Below are 22,282 nucleotides of genomic sequence, written 5' to 3' on the forward strand. Positions count from 1 at the left end.
GTGGAAAACCGCATATTCACAATCGAACTGTTTCATGGATATAAAAAAAAAATGATAAATTTTGGTGCTTTGAATTCGAAGCCGGCTTTTCCTCGATGGGTTTTGTGAGTTGTTTATTAAAAAAAAAAACAATATCCTGCTCTGCATGTTTCAACTGAAGCCATAATTCATGAGCTGCGAAATTATTTGGTAAAAAATTAGCACAATATTAATTTTATAAAAGTATATTTTATCAAATATTCAATTTTTTTCTCAAAAATTCTTTTCACCTACAATTTTTTCACCAATTAATTTTTAAATTAATGTATGTACTAATTTTTGTCAAAATAATTTCACAGCTCATGAATTATGACTGCAGCCCCAGCCAAATCATTTATTATTTTTTTCTTAAACCACTCATAAAACTTATCGAGAAAAAGCCGACTTTGAATTCAAATCTCCAATGTCGATCGTGAAATTCTAACTAAAAAATTATGTTTTATTGATGACTTATTATTTTGATCGGGAATGGCAGAGTAAATAAAAGACACTTGACATTTTCTTTTTTTGTATTTTTATAACTTTATTTTATATGATTCCGTTATAAAGTTTGTTTCCTTTCTCCCTCTAAACAGAATGGTTTTATCTCTGCGGCGCCACGCAACGGCCTCCGATGTGCCGAACAAACTTAAGCTGCGTCTTTGCTTCACGCAGTTTCATCAGTAATATTTTCTCTTTTTTTTACAACTCTTTTTATTTGACCCTCGTTTGTTCTGGCGACGGCACTCGGGCCGGCGAACACGCGGCCGCCGCTCGATGCAACGCATGTGTTCTGCTTAGAAAAGACAAAAAGTCTTATATAAGAAAATCAATCGTTATCTTTTAAATATTTTATAAAGAATGGGGATGTGTGAAGACATTTCTTTCTTTTTTCTCATTTGCATAAATTCGGGAAAAAATTACGCAGGGAAATCTTTCATTAATTTTTATCCTTAATAAAAACTTATCAAACCGTCGGTCGCATCACTGCTGAAAGTAGCGGCGGGTGCACTTTGGGGTTCAGATAAGTTGTTTGCTCGCATATTTTTAATATAATAAGTGTACTATTAAATCGTCGCATATATAATAATATAATATAATAATTAATATACCTCGCTCGCGTTCAACTATATAATCGTAATTTATAATCATAATTCTTCTCGTACTCGAATGCAATATAGCTCGCTAAAGAAATTCATAGAGAGTAGTGTGTGTTTGTTTGTGTGTGAGAGTGTGTCGAGTGTATGTCCTTAGTAAAAACCAATGCAAGTATAAGTTACTTCTTATTCTTTTTTTTTCTTCGTGTAACCGTATCTCATCATGTTTTTGCATCGTTAGTTAATTAATAATTAATGTAACTGTACATTTGGGCGGTTGCTAGCTTTTATTTTCACATTTGTATCCGTAAGGTATAGAAAGTAGTACTTTTCCCAATTTCCAAACATTTTTTTTTACATTAGCACTCTCTCTGGGCGAATTTCGGCCAATCCCTCTTTCTCCCGTTCCACTCGTGACTTTCCTTTCCTCTTTGCTTATTTAAATATATAATTTTAATGATATTTTTGCACGCGCGTGTTTTTGTCGGTAGATTCTATTTTTTTTTAACTTTTGTATAGCTCTCTGCGTTTTTTTCTTCTTCTAACATGATGATGAGAATGCGTTTTCCGTTTTGGCATTTTTAGCATTTCACAATCAAATGTTTCGAAAGCAATATTCGGAAAAAATGCTGCTATCACTATATAGTTTTCTCCCATATGAAAATTGTCCTCTCAGCTCCCACTCTTTTCGCTACAGCAATTTTGGTCTGAAGGACGAAATGGAACATTGTCGTCGCGCGTTTTTTCTTCTTTTTGTTTCTGCCAAACACGCATTTCCTCGTTCGCTTTCACGGCAGAGTGCGAGAGAGAAAGAGATAGATTGATTACTAACTAGGCATCCAAGTCGCTCGCTATTAACCTTAGTTAGATTTGCTCTTGTCAACCCTTTAAGTCCTAGTGTTGTGTGTTGCGTGTGTGTGTGTGAGTGTACATTGTCCTTACAATATTATTAAATATTTTTCTTCTTATAAGTACTCCTTGTTTCATTTTTAATTATCTCACGCTTAAATCGAGTCAGGAAAGTAGTATGTGGCGTGTGGTATAATTATAAGTACAATAATAAATAATTAGTAATAAATATATACGATTTGAAGATTAATCAAACGGCGGAATTCAATCTACATTATATGCCTTTGTAAATATTTAGAGTTTACGCGCGCGCGTGTGTGTGTATGCATAATAATCATAGTCTTAAAGAGAAGAAGATGCTTTTCTTATTTTTATATACCTTTGAATTTCTCAATGTAAAAAATCCGACCCCGTCTCTCAATTGTATCCTTTCCCTATTTTTCATTTTTTAACACAATGTTCTCTTATTTTTTTAAGTAAGTATAGGTTGTGTTAGTTTGTTTGTTGGTTGCTTTTATCATTAGTTTATAATAATAATATTTTTTCTTTTTATATCGTTTTTTTTTTTAATTAAAAGAGTTTCCAAGCTCCAACATCTTTTGTGTTGTTGTTTCGTTTCTGATATGCTAATAAACAGAGATGATTTCCCCATGCAGTTGGATGAGAGAGTGAGAAGTGTGTGGCTGAGTGTTTGGATGGACGCTAAATCGAATCTTGAAAAGAAATTAAAACTTTTTCCTCAACCATTATTAGTTGAGCCATCTGTATTTTTTTTCTCTCCTAAATCATCATCTCGGCTGATCTAACAAGTCCCATTCGCAAGCTTTGACAGAGAAAGAGAGATAAAATTGTTACACACACCGAAATAACAAAAAAGAGAGTCAAAATCTGTGAGCCGTTTTGTTATATAGAGTGTGTTGCGTTGAAAGTTGTAGCGCGCACCATAATTTTCTGTGTTTAGCAGTTCTTCAATTACATAGCACGATATAGTTAGTTTTACATTTTACAATTGTGGCACTATTTGAGTGAAATCATCTTCTCAAAAATACTGACGCTGGTCTTCTTGAATGCACTCTACCTGTATTTAGAAAGATGCTGAGACGTTTTTGTGTGTATTTTAATCATTTTTCCCTCCACGCACGTGTGATTTGGTTTATCTCTTTAATTTTTTTTCTCACAGCAGTTCAAAAAAGCCTACTTGATTTGTAATTGAGTGAATTTTTTTTTCATCTACGTAAATCTGCACACACATTTCTGTGTCGGGAGTTTCACAATCGCGGGCTTGTTGCATTATTTACAGACACAAGTTGCCAAAATAGACAGTTTCACTTGCTGATATTTAATTATACACACGATGATTGGTACACACGGGATGTCGCCGCGTGCCGGCAGGTCATTCGCCAAGAACTGAGTGGTTTTCGCGGGTTTTTAATTACTTTTGGTCTGATAAAACATCGTTTGTTCTTTTTACACGTGGAATCACAGAAGTTTCATCCTTTGCAAACACCTAAATCGCGCAACGCAAGAACCGAGTATGGATTTGTGTTGAAAACTTAACCGTGTTTTTTGAGAGATCCAACAACCGTTTATGCCATGATTGCATATTATATTCTATTTAGTTAGTCCAGCTTGTCCAAATCGGTATATATGGCATTTTTCAAATGCTCCATTTTTTAGTTTTGGTTTAACCGAGGGAAACAAGGACTGCAGCACCACTTTGGAGATTCTTTCGGTCATTTTTCTTTTGTCATTTGAAGCAAGAGAGCGTATGAGTGTATTTTCCTTTTTAAATTAATAATCATTATTATTGTCTCTTGTGAGAATGCAACGCACGGAGGCGTCGCACTGCTTTGAGAAGCGAGCGGAACATTGAAAAGACAACAACAACCATGGGATAAACAATTATTTTCAATACCATCGAGGATCAGGCGTTTTTTATTTTATTCCATATCTTTTTTTTGTATTTTAAACAAGAGAGTATTTCTGTGATTGGTTTTCCTTTTAAAAGTGCGTTCGCCACACGTACATGTATTAAAGCTGTCCTTTTTTCTTAACTTTTTTGTCTTGATTTGTGTGTGTTTTTTTTTATAATCCCACGTCATTATAAATCGCGATTGATCACTTTGATTCGGAAAGAATTTCATGTAATATTTTCAAACGCAAATTATCCATATGATATTTCGCACTTTTTCGCACACACTTCCAAAGTCACAAGAGAGATGGTTGCGTCATCTTTGTAATTCCGTGGGGTATTTAATTACAATTGTTATTCGATTACAATGCGCGTTTATTTACACGATTTGCATTCCTGTCTCTATTTACAAGGCATCCAAGAAACCAAAAGCGAGAAGTGAGAGATTTTTTTTATGAAGAATGCTTCCCTAAAGGAAAAGGTCTGATTAATTTCTAGCTGAGAGACACACCGAGTGATGATTGAAGTGGCTTTTTGAGACTTTCTCTTGAACACTATTCGTTAATTAATCAAACTGTTTCTACCAAGCTGCTGATTTCAGGAGAGAGTTTGTTTTCAGTTGCTAATTTGCCAACTATGCAACATCGAATCTTTGTCGTACAGAGACGGTTAGCAAAAGTAGTCAATCAACCTCGCGTTTTCTCCTTTTTAACGTTAGTATGTAAAAAAGTCAGTCTTTCTACTTACATACTTAATAATTTTGTCTGATTTTTTTTTCTCATATCCATACCCCCATATTTTAAAATGTGTTGTTTGTATCCAGTGTGTGTGTATTTATGAAGTGTAGCATTTAAGGGGCTAATTTCTTTTTCTTTCTTGATCAAAGCAATTTTTACATTTTTTTGCAGTTTGATTTCGTGTTATTTCTCTCTCTAAAAATGTGCTGTCTCAAATGCGTCGTGTCCACGCACCATTTTCCATCTCACCTATCCTACCGTGTGTTCGATTGAGTTAAATTTTATGTATAATTTTTTATTATTTGAAGCGAAAGTAGCAAAGAGAAGACAGACGGGATAGGTGGAAAACAAACGTGCGTTTCCTCAGCAAGCGCGCGCTACATTGACTCGTGTGTTATGTGTGTACAAATAAGTTGTTTTGTTTTGAGCTATTTAATATTTAATATGATTTTTGCAGGTTTAATTATATACGCGTGCACACTACTGTCAATCCTCTTTTTTACGACTCGTGTTTTAAAAAAATTACCTTGTCATAAGAAATTCAACACTTTTTCCTATCAAATTACGCTTGGAAATACCTCTTTCGCTATTTAAGATTTTGTTGACAGAAAAACACAGACATGATTAACTATGAAGTAAAAGCATACCCTGTATCCAAGATCACTTGCATTGCTGTTTTTTTTCTTTACACAATTTATATTATGCGTAATAGTACGGCTGTTTAAACGGGGGGCTTGAAAAATGCATCTTCACAGTGTCGTAATTATACTTTCTTATCAAAGTTGAATCTTATCGATAAACAGACTGAACTGCTTTCTTCAGCTACTGCAAGAATAAGTTTACGATTTTCTTAATCAAGAGCAATAATTAAGGGATAGTGAGAGAGAGTAACTCGCGCTGAGACGCTAAAAGAAACCTCTTTTTATACTCGTATCATTATAGACCTAAACCTAGTCCTTAAAGACAAATTCTCGCGACTATTAAGGATATTATCCCATCGTTTCTCTCGATTATATTGTAAGCAGCAAACTGATATCTCTCTTACACTGGTTGTCAAACGCCTTCTTCTTGAAACGCGATTAAATAAAAAGTGACTGCGCAAAACTACTGAAAAGCAAAGAATCTTTCCACACGACATCGAAATGTTTCTGCCAGCAGTTTCTCTCAACAACGTTTTGCTAATCCGGGCTTTTTGATTTCAAAATTTTCACTCATCATGAGACTGACTAGAATTATATCCGAAAGTAGCGAGATCAAAGCAACTCGACTAAAGAGGTATGCTAATTGTTTATAGCCCTGCGCTGATAATAAAAATATATCATTGACCACCAAAATTTCTTTACTTTTTTTTTGTACCTTGTGATATTTTCTGTCAACTGATGCGCGCACGAAATAACTCATTTTACAGCAGTGTGTCAGCCTTGTAAGGCTATGTTTTGCTTTTTTAACCTTAAATAGCAATTCAAGATGTATGGCTAATGATCAACTTCATACGCTTTTCATATAATATAATGCTGAGAGTAGCTTGAGGTTATTTTTATGTACATAATTACGCTTCTTCTAAGTACTCAAAAGTCAAATTACTAATTAATTCCAATAATGGAATGGAGGAAAATTAGTCGCATGTTTATATAATATTGTACTCTGGACAAATGAACTAGAAAATAATGCACACCGTTTAATTTCCACACACAAATAATGGCTCTTCTGCCGGCTTATAACCCTGACTTATCTAATTAATAACTTATCTATTAGCAAACAAGAACCAATCGACTTAATTTTACAATAAAAATTCTGGGCAGCTGAATTACTGAATAAATCCTTCTGCCGCTTGCACAACTCTATTATAAGCCTCAGTTTTTACACGTGTGTGTGTGTTCGTAATGCAGGAAATTAACACAACATTCGAGAAAACTGAGAAAAGTGATTGGCGGTGCGCCGTTTTTAACAAATCAACAGAATTGGCTAATGTACACCTTGCAGTCGGAGAACAATCAACGCAGGAGCCGAATAAAAATTAACACAGCGAGATTGTGTAACACTCAAAATGCGCGCAATTATCACAGCTGAACAAGCAACAAAAGTGGCGGCAGCACGTTGGTGGGAAATCATACAAAATCGTGATAATTCACAGAGATGGAGTTAATGTTAGTCAATTAATTAATTAATTAATTTTACACAACAATATTTTGTTTAATCATAAGTCAAAGTGCTTATCTAGATGCATCTCAATGGATCACTCTTGTTTTATCTTACAGCATTTAAACCTCGTCATGTAAATATTTTAATTATTTATCATCATCATTGAATTGTTTTATGCATATTATCATAATAATCGCGTGTGTGTGTGAGAGAGAGTGAGACAGGAATATAGAGTAAAAGAGCGACTTTTTACAATTACAGGGCAGGAAACTTCGGGGCTGATGGGTTCCTCTCTTTAAACCTTGTCGTTTTTTAATGTATATGTATTTAACCTTAATTAAGAATAATACTTTTTTATCATCTCGATTCCTCGCCTACTCGCTACTAGTAGTTAGTTTGCCTAAGGGTAATGTTGTGTGAGTGTGTTTTCTCCCGCGCTAAAGAACTCTAGAATGACTATATGATCATCTCTTTCTCAATTGTCAGTAGTAATAATATATAATAATGCGCATATACGTCAACACTGTTCATCATCATGATCAGAATTTTTTTCTGTTTGCGATTTGTTCCGCGCGCAGTCGACTAATCGCCCACTCGTATATCCGACGACATAAAAATGCACACAGTGAGGTCCGTTCGCGGCGCAAATCAATCCTTTGGTCATCTGCGTTTCCGCCGTCGTCGGTGGCGGGCGATCGGCGCCGATTTCCGCGGGCAGCAAGAACAACGTCTTAAAACTCTTTGGCAAGCTGTACAAAAGCAGTTGCGACGATTCGTCGGCCAATTGTCCGTGCAAACGCTCGTCGTCAACGTGGCAAATTTCTTCTCTCTCATGATAAACCGCAATCGCATCCAATCAATCTTGCTAATTTTACGAAGAAGGGGGCGTCGTCGCCGCAAAGTACGCTCCTGGCGAAGAAGTGTCACCGAGCGAGAAGTAGAAGCATTTCAGCGAATCTTGCATGGCACACCTGCGAGCACAAGAAATTTATATTATTTTTTTCCAACGTTTTCGACTCGCAGGGTGGCGTGACGCACGCCAGCACTCACGCCAGCAACAGGTCTCTTTAAAGCTCTCGTCGGGGTGGAGAGAACGAACCGTATAATATTGTGAGCTCCAAAACCTGTTGCTGCGCGTGTTCCTCTCGCCAAAGCTTGGCAAATGTTTAATTGGCTTGGCCGTGTGCCACGCGCGCTCAATTTTTAGTCGCCCTTTCAACAGGTTCGACCAAATGACACAGCGTGTAAAATTAATTTGTCAATTTCAAGAGAGATGCTTTTTAATTGTTAAAACACTGATTATTTATGAATAATTGATAAAAAAGAATTTATTTTTAAAATAAATTATTGAGTTTGATCAATTAAAAAAAACAAAACTATGATTTATAATTGAAATAAATATTTAATTTATATAAAATATGAATATTATTTTCTGCATTTATAAATTTAAAATATATTTATTTTGAAATTTAATTCCGTAAAAGTAAAACACAAATGACAATGAGTTGCCTAATTTCATATTTTCTTAATATATCTATGCAATCCCTTGACAGGCGTGTCGTGCAGGTTGCATATTTATTAAAAAATTTGACTGATGGAAAATCTATGTTGGTGACCGACACGAACTTTTCATTGCAATGTTCGGTCTGAAATCAACAAGATTTATATTATATCTTGAATTCCATAACAACTTTATTGAAAATTAATCTTTAAATATGGAATAAATTTTCATCTCATTCTATTATTTCTTGATTTATTCCCTTTTCATTCCATCTGCATCGTTAAAAAGGAATATTATAATAAAAGAAAGTCATATATACCATTCACACAAAGTGATCGGTCCCTAGGTTGAAAGTGAGGTTAGTAAGGACGGTTGGCGTCCTTGGGCCTCTTGAGCTGCACTTTGAGTCTCTTCATGCCGATCTGGAAGCCATTCATAGCCTGGATGGCTGCCTGGGCGCTCGCAGGGTTGTCGAAGCTGACGAAACCTGTTTCGGCGCAAAGTGCGTGCATTAGAACGTTTGCAATCAGAAAACGCGTAATGGAAACTCACCGAAGCATTTGCTCTGGTTCGTTGCCCGGTCGATAAAGACTTTTGAACTGATGACGTTTCCGAACGGAAGGAACATTTGCATAAGCTCGGCGTCTCCGAACTCTTGAGGTAAGTGGTAGATGAAGAGATTGCACCCCTCTGGTCCCGAGATCGAACACCCTGGATCAAATAGAGAAAGGGTTATTAGCACAGGGTCGGTGGGGCAACAACGAGAGAACTTCATCTGGCCCTTCATATTGGATAACTGATCGAAGAGGGCTCTATTGTTTTCTCAATCGAAATGGATGGCAAATCTCAGACAGGCGGGAGTGAGAGAGAGAGAGATAGAGGGATTTAATTAAAAGAGGAGCCAATTACGGACGGTTCGTCCCGATGGGCGCAGAAGCTACGAATTTGAAAAATGTACGTGAATGTAATTTGTGAGAGCAAACATCTTAGCAAAAAAAAAAACTGTGCAGAGAAACATCAACTTGGGTAACTTTGCTTTTCCCTAGCAGTGGTGGTCGAGAGGAAAATAAAAAATAATTATATTTGTGTTTTCTAGAGATCAAGGAAAGTACACATCCATATCGCACATCAAGGCACATTAAAATATTTATACCGAGATTTGTGGAATGAACCAAGGGTGAGATTAAAATAATCAAAACAAAAGACACTCATATATGAACCACACAGAAAATATGTAAGAGATGCAGAAATGCAAAAATATAAATGTATATTTAAATAATGTGAGAGCAGAACTATATAATATGGGTAGTAAAATTTGCTAAAATACTATGGCCTATTCAACTGAGGGTTTCGGGAAATTGCGGCTATCAACTATGTATATAATATTATATGACTCTGTCGAGTAAACACAAAAGGGGTCTCTCTCTCGCGTACACGTGGAGTTGGTGAAGATAGAGAGAGTGAGAGAGAGATTGTTGATCATGTGACCTCTAATTATGCATGGCATCCTTACCTTCCCTCTGAGTAGGGGGAACTGCCGTAATGGGTTGGGCAATAGCTTGCGTGAACTGGCCGTATACTGCGGGATAAGCTGCCGACAAGATATTTTTTTTTATGACACACATTTATTACACGAGTACTCTAAATCTTAAGTTATTTTCTCATATTAAAGTACTTGTTACTCTTTTACAATGATTTTTGCTTCAGTTATGTAATTTTTTTCATTTTCACTACTGTTGATAAATTAATATGGATCGAGATATTGGTGTGTGTTTGTGACACTGATAGAAGCACTGATCGGATCCGAGTCGATGGACACCACAGATTGTTCAAGTGATTTGTATTTTGCTTGTATTTATCACATTTATCTGACAAGATTTAGTGAAAGTCGGTTCAGAGATAGAAGGAGAAAGTGTTGAGAAATTAGAAAGACTACAGGAGTTTCGTATATGAAGTCGAATTCGAAATTATTTTCTTTCGAAAACTAAAAAATTGCACACACGGAGGCACGGAGAGAAGCTACGGAAAGAAAAGAGCACATCAACATTCAGAGCGCTCAAAACACAAACACACATTAAAAAAAATTAATAAATGAAATGATTAAAAAAAAATTGATTAATTTTATTTTATAAGCACAATGCAACGTGCAAGCCAACAGTACTTACGTCTCTCGTGAGAACTTCAAAATGATTTTAAAAAGGACACTGAAGATCCTGGTTTGTATTCAATTTTGGTTGTAATTCTGATTGATTTGATCAGCCAGGTTTAAGTGAACCTTTGTAAATTTAAAAATAAAATGAAATAACCAAAGCATGCAGACAAACACGAACAGGTAACTAGTGGGCAGACGCGAACCAAAACACGCACACGCACGGAATCAGAATGAGGAACACCGTGTCAGAACAATGAATGAAATTGCAAAACAAGATTTGATATTGTGGTTGTCGCAACGATTAACGATCATGTAAATATATATATAAAAATAAAACACTTTTGGTCATTTGAAGGGGCCAACATACCGACTCCGGGGTACGGCTGCATTCCAGGGTAGGCTGCGTGTTGCAGAGCCGCCTCTCCGTTCGGCATACCTTGGGCTGAAATGGACAGGTGAAGGCCATCTACACATAGAACAAAGTGTACACTCATAAATACACTGTCTTTACCCATGTTAAGAAATTATATCACACCGAATTAATTAATTATTATATATTAATAAAATCAACAAACACTAGGATAAAATTTATTTGCACAAAATATAAATTAGGCGCGGAAATTCACTAGTCTAGATTGTTCCCGCGCCTTTTTGTTCAGGAAAAAATATAGTGGATTTTTTTCGTGGAAAACACACCGGGCGGACACCGACTCAAGATTACAACACCGAGAAGCGAATGAAAGAAGTAGTCTGACAGCAGAAGAGAATATATATACGTTTTGCTTGTGAAATTAGCGTGAAATAATAATATAGAGTTAAAACTTTCGTCCTGAAGTAATGCTCAGTTTGTGTTGAAATGAAAATATACCTCGATGGACGTGACACCGAACGAGAGAAATAGATAGAAAAAGAAAGAGAAGCTGAAAAAAGATACTTACGTGCAGGGTACGTTTGTGGCATGCCATTAGTATAGACCCCAGGGTCGGTTGGGGTGGGTTGACCGTTAGGGGTTTGTGCCGCCATATTGAAGTTGGGCATGGTGGGGGAGGGAAGGCTGGGGATAGCCCCGTTCACAGGCTGACCTGTACCCGCTCCTGCATCGAAGAAGAAGAAAGACAAACATTAAATCATCGCCATAGACCCTTTAAAAGTATTTCGTCAAAAATATGTTTAAAGAGCCTATTCCACTCATCCAACTATTTTTTTTTTCATTTTCGTCACCTTTCTGATCATAAATATCAAAGTAACAAACACAAAATCTCAGACTGATGCTAAAATATAACTGCGTCGCGTCTAGAACGCCAAACACGTACGCTAAACTCGGAGGAGTGTGATGTGAGCAGATCACGAATGTAAACAGCTCTGGATGCAAATTAATTGAGTATGCGTATGGAAATGTACGCTCGAATAACCGATCTGATCGTACGATTCGGCTAAAACTCTCACAAGCTGAGCATTAAAGGTACAAACACACGGAGAAAGTTCGAGAGACAGATATATGAAAGGGAGAGATGCAAAGCGAGTTTTGTGATTTCGTCTTTGGGAAAGAGACACCGACGTGCAAAAGCCAACTGAGATTTTGTGAAAAGCAAAGCAGCAACTTCGTTGAGAAACAAATTATCAAAACTAAATGGTAGATTTTTTCGACTAATGCAAAAAAGGAAAATTGAATTTTATATTTACAGATTTGAATTGAATGAAATTTTTTAGGAGCAACACATATTTTTAGGTGAACATTGACACTAAACATTTATAAGCAGCTCTAACACATCAAGTTGTTAGCACTCGAACCTGAGGTAGGAGGCACGACAGGGTTCGCCATACCATTGAGGGCGCCATGAGGCATCTGGGATGCGAGCGCCGCCATGGGGTTTATGAAGGTACCTTGCGCAGTAGCCGCGGCCATCAGGGCTGCCTGCTGCTGCAATCCGTCGCACTGAAATTTAAAGTTTTAAAATATTATTTTTTCCATAAAAAGGTCAATAATTCGCCAGATAAAATGACAAAAAAATACAGAATATATTTTATTATTATTGTTTATTCTTCTCGGTCAATATACAAAATTTTTTAAATTGGAAAAAAAGATTTTAATTTTAAGAAACTAACCTGTGCATAAGCTCCGTAAGCGCCGAACTGGTTGAAAACGAAAGGGTTGAGGAGACTCATGTTGCCGGCCATTTGCTGCATACGTCTCAACTGGCGTTCTTTCTCAGTGTCTGCAAACTTCACCACTAGGCTCGAAGAGGCTCCCTGAAACAAAATAATTGCCCACGATTAGCGAAATACACCAGAAACCTTGGTCACATCATGGCCATCAAGGGTGTAATTTACGGTCGTTTCAACATTGTTTCTAAGCCATTACGAGTTAGGCAGCCGGCAGGACGGCGGGGTCGTGCCGGTTGCATACCTCTTTTTTATTTCTGATAATTATTCTCCTGACATATATGGAATCCTGACAGGTGTAATTAGATTTCTCCGTCTTTGGCACGTCACCGCTTAAATTAAATTGTATGCTTAATTTATTCTTTTTATTTTTATCACCGCTCGTCATGAAAGAAGGCCCAACCTTTTGCATTAATTAAAAATTTTCCGTCGTTGCTGCGCATATTTAGTGAAGTTGTGTAGTTGTCGTTAAATAATTTACTGCCTGGACCAAGCAAGATAAGAAGAGATAAACATTTTACGAGTCTGCACGCCGGCGGAAATATTGCCGGCAACTTTTAAGGCTTTAATTTCTCCAGCATTACAATTTAATTTATTCAGCCCGTGAGTCATGAGAGTGGCTGCTCTTTTATACGACGTGCATTTTACACCGGCGGCGTTTGCTAGCTCGCTCGCTCGCTCGCGCATTTTAATTTATAAACATGTTTTTAATTATGTTAAACTCCGCCTGCTCTCATCTTTGCGCGAGCTAGTTTTGGGCAATCTCGCATTTATTAACTTTTCCGCCTGTGCAGCCGCCAGACAGAGGAGAGGAAAGTTAATATCGCGCCAGAGATTCTCTGGGCGTCGGATTAAGAAACCGCAGGAAGAGTGTAAGACGAGGAGAAAAGGATTTGCGAGCGAATTTGATCTCTTCATTCAAGCCGCAATTTTGTTAAGAAATTAAATCAAGAGGAAATTACGGTGCGGCGCTAGAGGAGACGCTGCAGCTTAAATATTCATTAATGGCATCGCTCTTTATGAATGTACACGGCTCGTGATCAAAATACAAAGTTGAAGTCTCATTATTAAAGATTTATATTCTTTAATGAGCAAAATAATAATCTCTTTCACAACTCTGTTAAATTTTGAAATATTGATTTCCCTAATTGTCATAAATTATCTTAATAAAAATAAATAATGAATAACTAATTCAATATTTAAATCATTCTTTATATGTTTTCAAATAAAATAGTATTAAAAAGAAAATAGCTATCCAAGCAGCAGATAGGGTCGTTTTGATCTCGGATGTTTTAGCAAAATACTTGCTAGTGTTGGTGCCGGTTTGTTCAACAATTCATAGAAATTGTTTTCAAGAATTTAATTTTATAAGTTTGATGCAAGAAATTTGGAAAATAAATAACAATAATTTATCATGCAGTAAAAGTTAAAGTAAAGTAGCTAATAACAATTAAGTTATAAAACATGAAATATGTTCTTTTATTAATAACAGTAAATAGACGCATAAGTGTATAAAATTATATCTGTTTAGTAAATGTATTCTAATTTTTAAAACATTGTTTTACATCAAAAATTAAAATAAATTTATTAAAGGGATATAATTTATTATATTAATGCGTATATTTAATGTTTTTGTGTGTATGAACAATTTCATTTATTTTTCGAGTAAATTTTTGTTTTCAAGTTCTTACTAAAGACAGACATATGTAATTATTCCCAAGACAGTCTAATTTCCTTACAATGCGTCTAACTAGAATGCAATTGTCGTCGGGTGTGCGCGCGCCAATTGATCATCCGATTACTCAAATTAGACGAAATTAACGAGCGTGCATGTATGCCGAGTGTTCTCTTGGCTGAAATTAATTGCAGAGAGAGCGGCTCCAGCAGCCTTTTGCGAGAAGAATTCGCTCTGCCGCCCGTGCGACATTAAAGGGGCGCTGACTTGTAAGAGAAAGGGCGAAGAAGGTTAAGAACGGGAGTAATTGCTCCCAGAAGAAACACTCCTTACGCTAACAGTTCCTCTCAGCGTGTCATTATTTCGCAAAATTACGCCCGAGTTATACGAACGAGAACCGCGTCTGTCGGTCTTTCGCAGCGAGCGATGCTCCTTTGATCTATTGACCGCGCCGCGCGCATCACAAACCACATCAGATATTCAATTACGGCCAAAGTTGTTATTACGCCGGCCGGCCGAAGGCGGACGCCCGCTTCTTTTATGATATTTCGAGCAGTTGCCTCTCGGCGAGGCGCACAGATACGAGACGACGCTTTTGATTATCATAAAAGTTGTGTGTGTTTTGGCCGAATATTCGCTCGTGTCTCTGTCAAAGGCGAATCGGGCGCCTCGGAAAAGGAAAACATATTAAATCCAGCGCCGGAGCGAAATGATGAATTGCAGGGAACCTTTGACGAAACACGATTGAGGACTGATAAGAATTAGGGCGGAAAGAGCAAAAAGAAAAATAATGAAACTTTTTTTAAAGTGAAATAAGTTTTCAATTGCCTACCAATTTACTTACTGAATGTTTTCTGGTTTGCTCTTCTTTCAATAAAAGAAATTATTGATATTTTCAGCAAAACCCAATTTCAATCTAAACTTATTTTTATTTTTTAATCTGAAAAACTTCCTTTGTTTATAAGAATTTCTTTAATTTTTGTCTCATACTTATTTTCAAAAAAATACATATGATTAAATTTGAAATTTAACAGTAAATTTAAAATAAAAATTAGCTATTCTTTAGTCAATTTTATATAATTAATTACTTTAAATTAATACTTACAATTTGAATCCTTTGCTGAATAAAAAAGATAAACTGTTTTTTAATTGACGCATTGTTCATTGCTTTTTTAAATTTGCAAACCTTCATTATTGTTGTTTTCAAATTAAATGAATGGGCAATTTCCTTTTCCGAATCCGTTGCAATTGCGTCGTGGTGATAATTTTGAGCGTCGCTTTTCCGATAGGCCCCATATTGCTAGGGCCGTAAAAAGTGCAGCCAGCACATAAAGTCGCCGCCATCTGCGGAGTCGCCTGAGCTTTTTCGCTCGATTCTCGACTTGCTCTCTTTCTTTTTATTGCCGAATTCTGGTCGCGCCACATAAAATTCAAGCGCCGACTTTCGTTTTTTCCAGGTGCGACCATCTTTACGAGCGTGTATAGCCGGAGAAGTTGGTTCGCGTCTCGTCCATATCGGCGAGGAAAAAGTTTAATTTAGACTTCTTATTACTTTTTCCGCCTTTAATTAGCGCCGCCGAGCTGCTGCAGCTCGATGAGAAATTTTAAAAATGAAATTACCGCCCTCTCTCCTCGCGAGAGATGAGTAATATCGCCGGAGAGAAGAGAAAGGTGCTCCACTCCTCGGAGAGAAAACTTTCTTTTCAACAGATTGCTATATTAAAAGTTTTAATATACAAACTACACGCGGCGCCTCTTGCAAAACGAGCGGGAAAATTAGCGCCAGGATTTGTATTAGAAGAGAGAGCGAGCGCAACAGAGAAGTTTGGAGTGTGCATGATTTGTCGAGTTGATTGCGGCGCAAGATGTTGCTAACTTAATTGTCCAATTAGAGTCTCCTGATGGGGATTTCTTAACTTGAGTTTGGGACTTGTAACATTCGAGAAGAGAAAAATATGAGTACAAACGCGAGTTTTAACAATAACAATTAAATTCACAGAGTTTACAGAAACTTTGGTTTAATTATTTCTGGTTGTTTTGAAATACACCACAGCATGAGGAGAGAAGCAAATTGAATGTCCTAAATCTGCTTAATCTAAATTAAAAATTACTTTTGGAATATTGTACATGTGATATTTAAATATAATCCCAAGTGGTGAAGTACGAAGTAAAAATAATTTTCAGAAAATTTGCTGCTGACTTACAGGTTATTTTATATGAATTTAAAATTGTTTCAAAAGGCAAAAGCGGTGTTCTTGAAAAGCATTTTCTAAATTATGAAAATTGATTTTTTTAACAATAAATTTACTTATATATGGGTGAAATTGGGAAAGGATGAGGTGTAATTGGCAGTGAAAAAGTTACCATTTTGATTTTCACATATGTTGTTGGGGTTGTTGAAAGGTAGCTTCTCCTAAATTTTCAGCTTAAAATATGGAGCGCTTTTCCGGGAAATTGGATTTTTCCAAAAACAGAAAATATTGAATATCTTTGCTACTAATGAGAATATATGAATGCTCTCTTCACCACCAGACGTAACTTTTTACGCCCGACAACTTTGCTGTTGATAATTTTTGTGTAGGTCAAAGGTCAAGGTCACTAATTAGCAAATTTCACTTTCAAACGCAATTTTCGCAAAGAAGCACACCTTGGATTTTTTTCGTGATATACAAAAAAATGTAGCCCAAAGTCTGTAGAACAAAATACTTGATTTCCAGATTGGTAACTTTTCCTGTTTAATTGATATTTTTAATTGAATATTAAAAAACAGTGAAAAATCGCTTTTCCGCAAACGAAATTAATTTTCAAACAGCGATAACTCTTTTTCTGCTAGAGATACGCAAAAACATGCAAGAACAAAAAGTGTTTCTTATGACCTAACCTATCGAACCATGTATCGATCATGTAGGTCAAGTCACTTAAGGTCATTGACCTCAGTGACCTGTGACCTTCAAAAACGATTTTGCATAAAAATGGAAAAGTTTCAGAACGGGCACACTCTTTTTTATTATTTAATTTACTAATACTTTGCAAATTCGTTTTTGAAGGTCACAGGTCACTGAGGTCAATGACCTTAAGTGACTTGACCTACATGATCGATACATGGTTCGATAGGTTAGGTCATAAGAAACACTTTTTGTTCTTGCATGTTTTTGCGTATCTCTAGCAGAAAAAGAGTTATCGCTGTTTGAAAATTAATTTCGTTTGCGGAAAAGCGATTTTTCACTGTTTTTTAATATTCAATTAAAAATATCAATTAAACAGGAAAAGTTACCAATCTGGAAATCAAGTATTTTGTTCTACAGACTTTGGGCTACATTTTTTTGTATATCACGAAAAAAATCCAAGGTGTGCTTCTTTGCGAAAATTGCGTTTGAAAGTGAAATTTGCTAATTAGTGACCTTGACCTTTGACCTACACAAAAATTATCAACAGCAAAGTTGTCGGGCGTAAAAAGTTACGTCTGGTGGTGAAGAGAGCATTCATATATTCTCATTAGTAGCAAAGATATTCAATATTTTCTGTTTTTGGAAAAATCCAATTTCCCGGAAAAGCGCTCCATATTTTAAGCTGAAAATTTAGGAGAAGCTACCTTTCAACAACCCCAACAACATATGTGAAAATCAAAATGGTAACTTTTTCACTGCCAATTACACCTCATCCTTTCCCGATTTCACCCATATTAAAAATAATTTTTAAAATAATTCAACTTACTTATTTAATTAGAGATTAAATAAATAAATAGTTTCATTTAAAAATTTCGCAGTATTATTTTTCATAATAATTATTTGGCAAACAAAGTTGTGCAAAAAAGTGTGGAATTCATTCGCCTCTCTGATTTTGAAACAATTAACAAGCAAGAATGCACAATCTGCTAATTATTGTCAGTCGGGGTTGAAACTCACCGGCATAGTTTGACTACCGTGCAGGTTAGAAATAGCTGCTTGCGCTTCCTGGTGCGAGCCGAACTTGACAAAAGCACAACCTGCAACACAAAAGTGGCCAATTAGACGAGGAGGGTGAAAGGGGGACGGCGAGGGCTGGTCGAGAAAGCGGGCGGGCGAGCGAGCGGGTCGGTTTATTGAAATATGACATATAATAGACGAGGAGAGAAGAGCGGCCTCGTGCGTTATTGACAAACGAGCGAGAGAGCGAGCGAAGGACGAAGACGCTGGTCGTCATGGCAACGCAATAAGGTTGGTTCCTTCCTCGCCAGCGGATCCGTCCGCCGCCGCCGCATGTAAGAGGCACATTACACGAGGATGCTTCAAATTTTCCTTGTGAATGAACTCTGCTGGCTCGACACGACACGACAATACACACAAGTGGTTGCTTAATAAAATTAAAGCTTGCTCGGCAGTGAAAATATATATTTGCTCTCTCGAGAGACGCAGATAATATTTCTGTCCTTTCGACCATCTCGTGGGTCCAGCAGGTGGCCCGAGCGATAAGGAGCATCACAAAACAGATTCCCGGCAGAGAGAATTATTATTATTTTCCTCTCTCATCTCTTTCGCGGAGGCTCCCGCGGCGCCGGGCGCAGATTCGCCGGGATTATCTGTGCGCGCGTGTTTACTTTCAATATTGGCTCAGCCCAGAGAGGTGCCGGCTTTAAAATTTAATAACGCACGCCCGCGAGAGAAAGATGCTGGAATGCTCATTTCCGGCAAGCGTTGCCGAGAGACACGCCGAGTTTGCCAAACTTTTGCACGATCAATTACAAACGCCAGAGCTCTCGTCGGCGAGAGGAAAATCCAGTTTGCTCACCGACAAATGAGAGAGTGTGCTTGGGAAGTTATAGGCTTTGCTGCAAATTCCAAAAGAATGATGATTAATTTAAAATCGAAATCAAAATTAAATTTTCTTAAGATCGAAATCAGGAGAAGAATAATTGAAATGATAAAGGAAAAGCAAAAGGTGGAATGTGGACTTTCAAAACCCAGGGTTTTCAAACTAAACCAAAAAATTAATGAGGAGAATTTAATTTAAATAAACAAAAATTGCAGAAATTAATGATACAAAGGGGTCAGTCAACAGATTCATACTGTGATTTTGGTAGAAATTTCCAGGGCAATGAACCCAAAGATTTTTCTGGCAAAGCTATTGACTGACTCCTTTGTTTAATTAAATTCTGCAAATTTTGTTTCTTAAAATTGAAGTCTCCCCATTTAAATTTTAATTTTTCATGAATTCCTCCCACTTATTTAGTTTTAGTTTGGACACAACAAAACCCTATGTTTTTAAAGTTCCAGCAGACCGCAGGTCACCTTTTCATAAATATTTTTATTTTTCTTTGCAACGAGGTTTCAATTTTTCATGAGTGTAACCATTCAAATTAAAATGGGGATAATTTTAATTTAACAAACAAAAATTGCAGGAAAAATATAATCCAATTTAAATTTTATTAAATTATTAATTGGGACTATTTCTTGCTGATTTCAATCAATTAAGAGCCCTGATGAAAGAATTATTTTAGGAGATTATACTAAAGTAATTTTTTTGGAAACACCCATAATTTTAATTACTAATGACCGCCGAGTATAGCTCAAGCAACTTTAAGGTAATAAAATTCATCTCGTAAGGAATGTTTCTGTCTGATATAATAAATAATTTTGGGATATGCTCCACTTTGTTAATTGCCAACAATGGAAACTCCGGCGAAAGCCTTTGGCTGAAAGGACCGTTTTGCTTCTACATAAACCGCCATTAAAGCCCATCACCATGACAAACCGCGCAACTTTCGAGTACAAACCGGTGCCGGGGTGTAATAATAATTATTTACACGCGCGCAGAAAGCCTTGGGACGTTTTTTACGAGAATCTGCGCCCCGTGTGCTGTTGTTGTTGTTAATAGAAGTTTGCCTATAAAATTGGGCCGCGCGCTTTTCGCGAGCGCACCTGGGGTCCGTGTTGTGTCCTCTCGGTTGTGCCGGAGAAATATATATTTCTATACATATAAACGCAAGGGGGAGATAAGGGAGCGCCGGAGCTTTTTCGGCTCAAACCACAGAGCGTCTTAGCAGAACAATTACTGGCCCGTAAGCCCGTCGGCCGCCGCTCGGCAGCCCCACATCAATTACGGGGCGCACGTAAGCCAAACGAGCAGCCAGAAGAAGAAGAAGAAGCGGCGGCTGAGTTATTGCGGCGAATTAATTCATTTCAGCGGCTCTCTCGCGAGCAAGGAATGCCGTGTACACCGAGGCTCAAATTGACTCGGGGGCCATTTTTCAAACACGAGAGAATTTTCTTCTCTTGTGTGTGTTAATAAAAAGCGGCGGGATTAAAAGGATTGCAGCGGAGTAGTTTCGCGAGAACGGACCCGACCAGAGAAGAAGAAGAAGTTTGTTTGTAGCTGGGGGAGGAGAAACCCGACTCGAGCGAGTCGCTGCAGCGCTATTTGTAATCCAAAACTTTGCCAAGGAAAGCACATATTGAAAGTGCGGGAAATTTATGGCCCGTTGACGGAGAAAAAGAGGCCAAATAATCGACGGACGCGCGGAAATTTCGTTTAGAGTGCCGCCGACGAGAAATGAGCTTGGTAACGAAGAGTGAGCTGCTTCGAAATTGAGTTTTTCCACCGAAGAAATTGAGTCGAGGAAAAAGAAAAATTGGGTCAGACTGCATTCGTGAAGAAACGGGAGATTTCTTATTTACCAAAATTCAACTGACGTCAATGTTGAGCAAGTTCCTATAGTTGAAAAATGTGTAAAAAGTATGAAATTTAGGCATTTTATTTCACCGAATTCTTCATCTTTGATTTAATTCCAATTTTTGTTCCAATAAATTTAAATTTATTTTTCTAAAAATAAAATTATTTATTTGAAGAAATTGACACTCCAAGAGTTGATCATGGAAGTGAAGAACTCGGGCTTTTTCTTATTTTTAAAAATTTGTTTATTTTCAAAAGCCATTTGTTTTGTAATGAAAACAATTTGTACAACAAGGAAAAAGCCCGAGTTCTTCACTTCGATAAAAATATCAACCAAGGCTCACTGCAGCGGATGAGGTCTTTTTGATCTCGGAAGTTTCAGCAAAGTTCTTGCTAGTGGCGGTGCCGTTTTGTCCTAAAATTCATTTTTTTCTCAATTAAATTATTTAAAAAATTTGAGTGTAAAAATTTGGACAACTACACAGCTATAATAATACATATTATTTCATATTTTATGCAACAAAAATTAAGAAAAGAATGTATTCTGATATTGATTTCCATGTGTCATGTAATTTTTTGTCACAAATATTTTATTTCTTGTTATTCCCCCGTCAATTAAATTTACATTCGCCCCGCGATGCGGAAAGTGTGTTGCTTGCTCTCTCTTTCGATTTGTGTTGCGTACTCGAAAGGCCGCGCAGGCCAGCGTTCGCCGATGTAAATGCGAGCGTTCATTTGGCTACATCGCGTAATCCCCCTTTCTTTATTAAACCGCTGCTATCCCGGCCGGGCGTGTTTATCTTTGCTCTCTCTGCCTTAATTACTGCTGGCCTCTCTCTCTCTCCCTACACGAACGACGAACGAATCTCCCCTAATCCTCCCTATATTACGATCCACACGTTAAACAATATGCGCCGCCGCCGCCGGCTTGCGAGCCGTGATTCGAATCGACGAGCAGGAGCGCGCCGGCCTGCATCAGCGTCACTCCGGGAAATTTCATTTCGCCCTAATCATTTTAAGTGGCTTCGTCAAGATAATGGTCCAACCCAAAAACTTCCGCGGAAATCAAATCCAAATCATCCCCGAAAATTTAGCCGGATTTAATTAAATTTACCTTCTCCTTTGTAATTAAATATCCGGAGGAATTTTTTTTTTCAAATTGATTATCTTTTCTTCGTGTCGAGCAATCAGCAAATTTCTTCTGCTCATTCGTAATCAAATTAATTTGCTCCCTCTGTTCATCCGAGTCCATTTACAGACGCCGGGAAAAGTTTGCACTGGGCGTTTAAAATCAAATTAGAATTAACACAACAGCCAAGATTAAAAAAAAGCAGCAGCCGACTGTTCTCTTTCTCCGAGCGCATTCAATTAGCGAGCGTTAATTATTT

At 37.1% G+C, this 22,282-nt stretch overlaps 1 protein-coding gene across 12 annotated transcripts in view; it reads right to left on the reverse strand.

The window, feature by feature from the left end:
- Window positions 1-5,392: 5,392 nt before the first annotated feature.
- Window positions 5,393-22,282, reverse strand: part of LOC132198925 (CUGBP Elav-like family member 4) — a 394,396-nt gene continuing 377,506 nt past the window's right edge. For 8 of the 12 annotated variants that reach the window (XM_059623243.1, XM_059623250.1, XM_059623244.1 and 5 more), the window contains 9 exons: window positions 18,152-18,231; window positions 12,515-12,658; window positions 12,200-12,344; window positions 11,347-11,502; window positions 10,776-10,874; window positions 9,770-9,847; window positions 8,809-8,967; window positions 8,576-8,743; window positions 5,393-7,726 (listed from right to left, as the gene is read on the reverse strand). In XM_059623243.1, coding sequence (XP_059479226.1) covers window positions 8,616-8,743; window positions 8,809-8,967; window positions 9,770-9,847; window positions 10,776-10,874; window positions 11,347-11,502; window positions 12,200-12,344; window positions 12,515-12,658; window positions 18,152-18,231 — 989 coding nt within the window. In that variant the 3' untranslated portion in view covers window positions 5,393-7,726; window positions 8,576-8,615. The remainder of the gene's footprint in view (window positions 7,727-8,575; window positions 8,744-8,808; window positions 8,968-9,769; window positions 9,848-10,775; window positions 10,875-11,346; window positions 11,503-12,199; window positions 12,345-12,514; window positions 12,659-18,151; window positions 18,232-22,282) is intronic. The other 4 variants (XM_059623249.1, XM_059623253.1, XM_059623255.1 and 1 more) reach the window with 4 other exon arrangements.

Source organism: Neocloeon triangulifer, unplaced genomic scaffold, assembly GCF_031216515.1.
Source record: "Neocloeon triangulifer isolate White Clay Creek 2 clone unplaced genomic scaffold, ASM3121651v1 ptg000013l, whole genome shotgun sequence".
In the NCBI taxonomy this organism is placed as follows: domain Eukaryota; kingdom Metazoa; phylum Arthropoda; class Insecta; order Ephemeroptera; family Baetidae; genus Neocloeon; species Neocloeon triangulifer.